At 51.9% G+C, this 8,359-nt stretch overlaps 4 protein-coding genes across 4 annotated transcripts; all 4 read right to left on the bottom strand.

Moving 5' to 3' along the window:
- Positions 1-1,261: 1,261 nt before the first annotated feature.
- CONPUDRAFT_160579 (uncharacterized protein) lies at positions 1,262-2,109 on the bottom strand (the record flags this gene model as incomplete). Its single annotated transcript, XM_007777721.1, has 3 exons — positions 1,262-1,596; positions 1,653-2,007; positions 2,074-2,109. 3 exons carry the CDS (start codon positions 2,107-2,109, stop codon positions 1,262-1,264), a joined length of 726 nt encoding a protein of 241 aa, XP_007775911.1.
- Positions 2,110-3,198: 1,089 nt separating this feature from the next.
- CONPUDRAFT_34899 (uncharacterized protein) lies at positions 3,199-3,478 on the bottom strand (the record flags this gene model as incomplete). The annotated part of the gene is made up of 2 exons (XM_007777720.1): positions 3,199-3,273; positions 3,320-3,478. Coding segments are annotated over 2 exons (234 nt in total), but the record flags the coding sequence as incomplete, so codon positions are not given.
- An 876-nt stretch (positions 3,479-4,354) lies between these two features.
- Positions 4,355-6,805, bottom strand: CONPUDRAFT_160578 (uncharacterized protein; the record flags this gene model as incomplete). The annotated part of the gene is made up of 4 exons (XM_007777719.1): positions 4,355-5,355; positions 5,411-6,499; positions 6,550-6,668; positions 6,729-6,805. 4 exons carry the CDS (start codon positions 6,803-6,805, stop codon positions 4,355-4,357), a joined length of 2,286 nt encoding a protein of 761 aa, XP_007775909.1.
- Positions 6,806-7,113: 308 nt separating this feature from the next.
- On the bottom strand, positions 7,114-8,351 carry CONPUDRAFT_160577 (uncharacterized protein; the record flags this gene model as incomplete). Its single annotated transcript, XM_007777718.1, has 3 exons — positions 7,114-7,635; positions 7,693-8,137; positions 8,200-8,351. Coding segments are annotated over 3 exons (1,119 nt in total), but the record flags the coding sequence as incomplete, so codon positions are not given.
- Positions 8,352-8,359: the final 8 nt, after the last annotated feature.

The following is an 8,359-nucleotide window of genomic DNA, read 5'->3' as shown; positions in this document are numbered from 1 at the left end:
TGATAGGAGCAGCCACAGAAATACCACCGGAGATGCAATATGCTTTAATAAACAGCACAGAAATGCCAATGGATGCACTCTCTGTTTTTGGAGTTGCATCTGAGATACCAGTGGAAATATAACTTGGTTTAACACCAACTTTGGAAATGCTAGGGAACAGGCTGGAGTTTCTACCGTTGTGGCTGAAGTACCACTGGAAATATGGTTGGTTCCAGGAGAAGGGTGTGGAAATGCCAGTGCATGTGAAACATTTCCCAGGTCAGCCATAGAAATACTCCTGGAAGCATTATGTAGTTATGCCAGTGGTCGCAGAAATACCATGTATAAATGTGGTCTTCCAGAACAGCAATTAAAATACCACTGGAGATGCAATCAGCTTTGATAGATGACATGGAAATGCCAGTGGATATACTCTGTTATAAAATCAAATATTAAATACCAATGGACATATAACTGGTTCATCATGGGCATTGAAAATGTTACCCTGGAATACACTAATGTATGGTAAATACTTGAATCACTTTCTGTAGCCTGTTTGTTTGTCTCCATAGATAAACATTATTACCTTGTACAAGCAGAAAAAATGATTCTAGTGCACTATTATGACACAAGTTGCTGGAATTACCTTCAGAACATCCATATGATAACTATCCTTTAATTTGGTATTTCAATTCAATAAACAAGGCTTTCACTACACAAACCAGCTTTTACAATATAGATTATTTATAATACTGGTTTCATTTCTATTGATTAAGTAGTAGAAAATCTAACTCGTTTGGAAGGCTTTAATGAAGGAGAAGAAGGTGCAACCTCATTATCAAAATCCCATTCATCCTCATCACCAACTTCTTCATCATGATATGCATCAGTATGTCCAATCTCCTCTGCCTCTGCTATCAACTCATCTATCTCTATTGCATCTCCATCTCTTGAGTCTTCTGATCCACTGTCTTCCTGGTCAGCTAAGGCAAGAGGAACAGTGGCAGCATTTGCCATTGCAGCTCGAGCTTGATCTAACACAGCATCTGAGGGGCCCCATGATTCTCCCATTGGCCAAGCAGGTGTAATGCCTGCTACTTGCTCTTTCCATGCCTGAATGCGGGTAGCAAGCTGGTCCTGTCTTAGTCCTAAATGATGGCGAGTAACATTATCTGACAGCATATGAGAATCAAATAACCAAAATCATCAATGACATACCTGCACTTTGCATAGCCTGAACAAGGCCAGTCCAGGTGGATGTTGCCCATTCCTGGAGACGACATCATTCAATAGAAAGCCGATGAAGCTCTTCTTTGCACCGGTCACGAGCAAGAAGGTGGCGAATACCATCTCGAACAGAGTTGTTGGCTAGCCAGTCTGGTGGATGTGGAATATCTTCATGAAGGCCAACGTCTTCCCAGATATTATCATCAACATCAAGATCAAAAATACCTTCTTTGTTGATATGGTGAGGGAGGATAGCATTTTGAGGAGCATGACCTCGTCGCTTCAAAAGCTCAAGTTCATGGCAAAGTGTGTTGTACTTGTGAACAAGCACACTGATACCAGGCTCACGGCGCTTAACAGATTGATTGGCATGCTCATTAAGACGGCGCTCTAGAAATAATGACCATCATTAGCATTAAAATTGATGAAACAAGTCACAAGCCTACCATTGACAGATTGGCGATATGCACGCTCAAGCTTTGTTAACTCAAACTTGCGCTGACGAAGCTTGTCCCGCAAGCGTGTTTTGACAGCAAGGGCCTTCAGCCGAGTTAGGAGAAAGAGATTACCCTCCAAGTTGCTGAGTTTGCGACGGCCATCCACTCCAAGGTTAGATTTTTGGCGTTTGATAGCATCTTCAAGAGTTTTGATACGTTTGCGCATGTCATCAATGTCCAGTTCAGCATCAACAACAAGAATTTGGCGTGGGTTGATGAGACGATCCTCATACTGACGAACTGTCTGCTGCAACTGCTGTAATGTGTTCTCCAATGCAAGAATGCGTGCAAAGTCTTGTCGAGCCTGATTCAAGGTTTGACCTAGTAAAGGTGAGACCCTATACAATATAATAAATAAAAGTCTACTCACGAGGAAGGGGTTTAGTCTGAGCTTGGACTTGATCATGCCACTCTGACCGGAGTTTCTGAACAGATCTGTTAACAGTGACCAAAGCCTGACGTGCTGAAGTCAGTCGATCCTGAGCAGAAGACCACCGACGCAGGAGCCACAGTCCATAACCATCAATGGACCTTTCATCCAGATATGTAATTTGGACATCAAGGGTGAAAAGCCTTTGAAAAAACTGTCCAACAATTAGTTCCACATAGCTACAAAGAAATGGAGAACATACACCTGAGACACGAAGTGAAGGAATAAGGGCCTTGAGAAAACTCCATAAACGCTCACACCCTTCTCCATCTGATAGTCCAAATCCTTTGCGTTTACAAGGATGGTAGACCACTTGACATGGCCACTGGTGGCCATATGCGTGAAAGACAGATATACCAAAGACAATGCGGTCAAGGACATCAGGGAGCAGGTTCCACTTGTGACAACTCCGCTCTAGCTGGCAAGCAATATCATAGAGTATGCCAACACGCATATCCTTAGGAATGTGGAGGAACAACTGATTGATGAGAGCTAGGGCATAGTGCTGTTTCTCGCCTGCAGAAGTCATATTAACAAGCCAAAGGACACGATCATGTCGACACATCAAAGCCATCAGTCCAGTATCAGAGAAAAAGCGAGTGCTGGCTTTCTGTCTTCGCTCATCTGCAGCAATGAAGCTTTCCCCACACCCATCAAGGACAGAAGTGGGTATGCGCATACCAGGCTCGACAGAATCTTCTTGGCTTGCATCATGTTGGTGACCTTGCCTTCTACTGCGCTTTGCATCAACAGCTTCCTCAACAGCTAACACAGTTGCCTCATCAACAAAGACAGAGTGGGTAGGGTTGGGTGGATCACGATCCTGAGATTGGCGATGCGCACTGGAGCGCTTCTGGGTGAAACAAGCATCAATGCATACAATGCAATCAGGACTGAATGAAGTGAGTAGGTGAAGAGTCAAATAATGATAGAGACATACAGGTCTGCATCTCCCCTCCCAGCACGCCAATTATCACCACCAAAGCAGAGAGGACAACGTTCTTGAAGGTAGAGGCTAGGCTGATCATGCCCTGAGGTGTGACTGTGGCTGTCAACCAGCTGGTCAAGATGCTCCTGTGAAAATCGGTCTAGCACCCGATACCAATGATAGCTGCGCTGAAATCTGCGGCGTAGGCGATCCTGTATTTGATTAGTGAAAGTCAAGATATTAATGATAATGGTTTACCTTCATTGGAAACTTGTAACCCATGCCTAGCAAGTATGCTTCAAGAGTATCACTCCAAGCTGATACATTTGGGGCAGTGCGCAAAGCAAGCATATCCACAAATCGGAGAACACGGAGGTCAACAGCAAGGGTAGGAGTAGAAGGGGCACATGGAAAGAGGCCACAAGCAAGCAAGCGCTGAGCAATGCTACTGCATGAACAAGTGTCGACACTGACAACCTTGAGAGCTACAGAAATCAACACATTGGCAGTAGCAAAGAACAGACAATACATACCATCAAAGAATACACAAGTGATACTGAGTGTACGTCCTGTGCAACCACGAGTACACACACGTTTTGACTGAAGGATGCCCATGTCAGAAGATGTACGGAGGTTCTGTGTATCGCGAAGATGACAGTGGTACGGCTGGATGAGTGAGGGCAGCAGAGTGGTCCATGCTTGCCACTGGTTGGCACGCTTAGCACGACCAGATATATATGAGCGACGGCGAGGAGATGATATGGGAACAACCAAGATGTTAGATACACGCAGTGCTGACAGGTCTGGGATACTAGAAGCATCAACATCATGAGGCAGAGGTGGGGCATCATCACTGCAAAGACCTGGTGGCGATGAAGGAATAGGTGGAGATCCTGCAAGAGCATGGTGAGGTGTTGGCTTTGAACCTTTGACAGGTTTTGCAGTACTTGATTCGAAGGTGAACTTCCGTCTCCCTACATCTGTATAAGACATAGACATTAACATGAAATAACTACACATACCCGGCAACGCAACAAATGACCCTGACTCATCTTGAGCCTTGCGAGAACGTTTACGCTTTGTTCCTGAGGGACCCATGAGGTTTGCAACTGAGTAAGGTTTGTGTCAGCCAATTCAGATGAGAACAACCAAGACATGAATTAGCCTTTGTGATATGTACATGAGATTCATATGCACAATGTTCCATGGTGTACAGTAAAAACATGCGAGACGAGATCAAGAACATGCAGATCATTGTAGTGTATGTAAAAGAAAAGAAAAAGAAGTCCAAGCTCATGCGGCAATCGACCCATCTGAACTCCCCGGATATACATGTGGCAACACTGGTGGACGACCAAAGACATCGAAGAACTCCTGGACAAATGTGTCACAGAGCTCACGACGCAAGACAATGAGCTTGGCTTGTTGTTCGAGTGTCATGGTGCCAAACGTCAGCCCACTGCCCTCAAGGGAGACCCCCAACCGGTTAGAGACCCGAGGCCATGCACAGACGACCTCACGCAACGCCTCAAGCACTGCAGGCAACTCATCATCCGTGACTCCAAAACTGCCTGCACGGTGAGACGGCCAGGCATCCGGAACAGCACCAAAATGAGCAGGGAACACACGAGCGAGGATCTCACGGCGGATGGCAGTGGTCTCATACTGCCATAACTCGGGGGTGCGAACCTGGTCGACAGCGACGACCTCAGCAGCAAAGCTGAGGTCGCAGATGTCCCAAAGGAGCCGCTTAATTAAAAGCGGATCCAGTGCATTGACCTCCTGCCGAGTGATGGTGGTGCCACGGACAACCCAGGAGGATGCTTCACAGTTGGCACGGGCAGCATCGATGACGGGTTCCAAGAACCGATACATGCGGGCCTTGTCACGATTGCTGGCGGAGCCGGTGCCACTGTCGTCGAAGGAGGTGGCATCCCAGATTGATCCGTTGAGGAAGTCCCGCCAGTTCTGAGCCTTGGGCGGGAGCGAGGGAGGGTTGATGCGGATGAAGCGGAGCCACGGCTCTCGCAACGCAAGCCAGTTGACGACATAGCGGAAGAGACGGCTATGGTCGGTGACACCACAAAACATGGCCGGGTCGGGGAAGAAGTAACCGCCGTTCATGGCGATATTACGCACGCGCCCAGGAGACTTGTCGGCACCACGCATTGCCCCAGTCCAGTCGACGAAGGCAGTGGGCCAGAACTCGTTGACGAGCTCATCCCACTTGTTGCGTTGCTCCTTGGCGGCGTTGGGCTTGCCATTGGGCTTGGACTTGTCACCAGGACGGGGGTCTATGCATGATTGTTAGACTAGCAAGAAGGTATGCAAAAGTATGAAGACACTTACAAGGAGCGGGACGATTGGACTTTGACGACTTCGATGACGACTTGGAGCGAGAAGGTCCAGCTGCAGGGGGGATAGCCAAGGAGCGACTGCTGGTGGCAAAGGACGTGCCCCGCTCGAGAATATCCTTGAGGCCAGTGCCGAGGAGGTCGACCGAGATGCCATGGTATTTGAAGGAGGTCTCATCCTCAGCGCTGTGCCCGTAGCCGAAGCGAGCAGCGATGATGCGGAGGAGGCCAGGCTTGCCGCGGTGGAGAACAGGGAATCGAAGGTCGACGCCGTCCTCATGGTAGTCCTCGATGACGACGTGGGGGCGGGTGGTGTTGACGAAATGGATTGAATTCGTCTCCGCCGTCCATTGGGTGAGGCCGCGGGGGATCCAGACAGGGATGCCGACAGTATAGAGATCCTCGGCGTGGAAGGGCTCGTTGGTGAAGCATCCCATATACATGGGCGACGCGAGGGTTATGCCGTCCTCCTTCTTCAACCCCTCCACCAGAGATGAGTCGCGGGCATAGAAGCCCGACTTGATACGGAGCCACCACTCAGTGAACGCCCAGACGTCCATCACCCCACGCTGGAAGTCGGTGACGTCGAGGAGAATGGAACGATAGTCACCGGGAACTCGTCGGAATCGGTAGAGGATGTCGTAGAGGCGCCGAAGCGCGCGCTTGAGCCAGTTCGTGTTGTTGAGGACAACAGGCTTGATGTTCTGATGTTGTCTGTGACGCTCCTCAGCGACGTCCAAGAGGGCGCGGAGTCTAGAGAAGCCGGTGCCGTCGAGGGTGCCTGTGGTGTGTCGCTCCGGGTGACTCCAGGTGATGTCCTCGTCCGTGGGTGTCCACCACAAGAAAGTCAACTTGGGATCATTTTCGAAGTAAGACTGTCGGGGGTACAGCGCGACCCACGGCATGGAAGGGTGAAAGGCGGTGGGCCACTGGAAGGGATCGGCTTGGCCTAGACGGCCGTCTTTGCGAGCGCGGAGCTCCTGCTCGGTATTGCGATACTCGGGTATGAAGGGCGCGTTGGGGGACGTGATGAGCATTTTGTTGTCGGAGGTGAGGGCGTACGCGTCGAAAGCATTCCAATCGCCTGCAATGAGATCAGCGTATATTCATTTGAAGATGTATTGGACAGCTTACCACTGGGACGACGGTGCGGGCTCCATGTACGTGGGTCAAACTCTGCGGGGTCACGATACCAGTTGCCCGTCAGACGTTCGGTAACCTCACGGCGAGCGGCTTTCGTATGATAGCTGGACCTATGGATAATGGTTCATGTTAGAAAGAAAAAGAAGAAAAAAGAAAGAAAAAACACGCACATTATACACGAAGACTTGGCTTCGGGTGCGCGGGGTACTGTAGACTTGATGAACAAGGCTTGATGTGGCGAGAGCATGGAGAAGAGAGTATAGGCGACATGTAGGTGAGCTATAGTACGATCTATAGTACGATATAAGGCGCTCAGTCCCAACGGCGGCCAACGAACGACGGAGACCAAGGCCCGAAGGCCGCCCCGCACAGCATTTCCCAGCGTGATCCACCCAGCGGCGCGTCCCTCAGGACACAGACCCGCCGTTACCCGTAAAGCCGCGCGCTTTCACAGAGGAAAGCTCGACATTACTAACGCGCGGGACAGGTGGGGTTCAACACGAGGGCCGCCTATCGCGAGTGTCGGCGATTGTCGTGGCCGCCTAGACAACAAGTCTAGGACGAGACGGCGTCGCGAAGACGACCGTCGTGCGGTGGCGCAAAGCCTGCCCGCAGAGCTGAGAGACCGAGAGGAGGGGATGGCTCACCGGCCGGATGTTCTTGAGAGGGAGCGGGAGGGTTGAGGGTGGTCTCGACGCGGGCTCGACGCGGGCTTGACGTCAAGCACGTCGCGGGCTTGCTTTTGAGGAGGGCTTGGAGGGGGGAGCTGCCTTTTGAGGGCGGCTTGGGGCGCGGCTTGGACGCGAGGAGAGGGAGGAGAGGGGGCGCGGCTTGGACGCGAGGACGAGAGGGAGGAGAAGGGGCGCGGCGACAAGGGCAGGCGCGAGGAGAGGGGGCGGCGACGAGGGCAGACACGAGGAGGGAGGAGACGAGGGGAGGTGGGAAACGGGAGGCGAGAGGGCGAGAGAGTAGGAGGTGGGGCGAGGAAAGGGCTGAGGGAAACGATGATGGACGCGTCATCGTAATTTGAGCTCCGATCGAATCTGAGACTGAAAAATAAATGACGCGTCGGTGGAACTAAGCTTATTTGAGGGTGAGTTGCACTGCCACTCGCCTAATTAAGACGGTACTGACCTTAGAATAGCCGACGAAGGCCTGGAAGTTTCCAGTGGAGTTTCCGTATTGGAACTCCACTGCGTTTCTCCCTTTCCCTCTCCCATTTCCTTCCTCCCCCTCGCTTGATGCCCTCCCACCACCTCCCTCCCATCTTCGCCCTTCCCCTCCCTTTCCCTCTCTCTCTCTCTCCCTTTCCCTCCCTCCCTCGCGATCCCCCTCGTCGCCGCTATCGTGCTCGCCCGCCACCACTCGCCCGCCACCACTCGCCCGCCACCACTCGCTCGCCACCACTCGCTCGCCCGCCACCATCCCCATCATCGCCGCCCTCAAGCAAGGAGAAGGCGGGGAGTGGACGCGCCCACCAACGGTAAGCACCACCACCACCTCCGCGTCCATCTCCTCCCTCACCCCCCTCACCCAGCTCCCCCCTCCTCCTCGAGCTCGAAGACGAGGACGGCGACGACTGTCGTCAGCCACAGGTGAGCCGCGCCCACCCACCTCTCCACCCAACCGCCTCACGCCTACCCTCCAGACCACCCCCGTCGCTCGATCTCTGACGAGACGACGACGACGATGACGACGACGCTTGTCGTGGGCGGCAGGTAAGTCACGCCCGCCCTCTCCTCGACCTCGGCCTCCTCACGTCCACCTCGGCCCCTCAACAGCCCATCCCCGGCCCTCAACA

The sequence above is a fragment of the Coniophora puteana genome (genome assembly GCF_000271625.1).
Source record: "Coniophora puteana RWD-64-598 SS2 unplaced genomic scaffold CONPUscaffold_30, whole genome shotgun sequence".
NCBI lineage: Eukaryota > Fungi > Basidiomycota > Agaricomycetes > Boletales > Coniophoraceae > Coniophora > Coniophora puteana.
The sequence above is the reverse complement of the archived record's forward strand: the minus strand, read 5'-3'. Positions and strand labels throughout refer to the sequence as shown.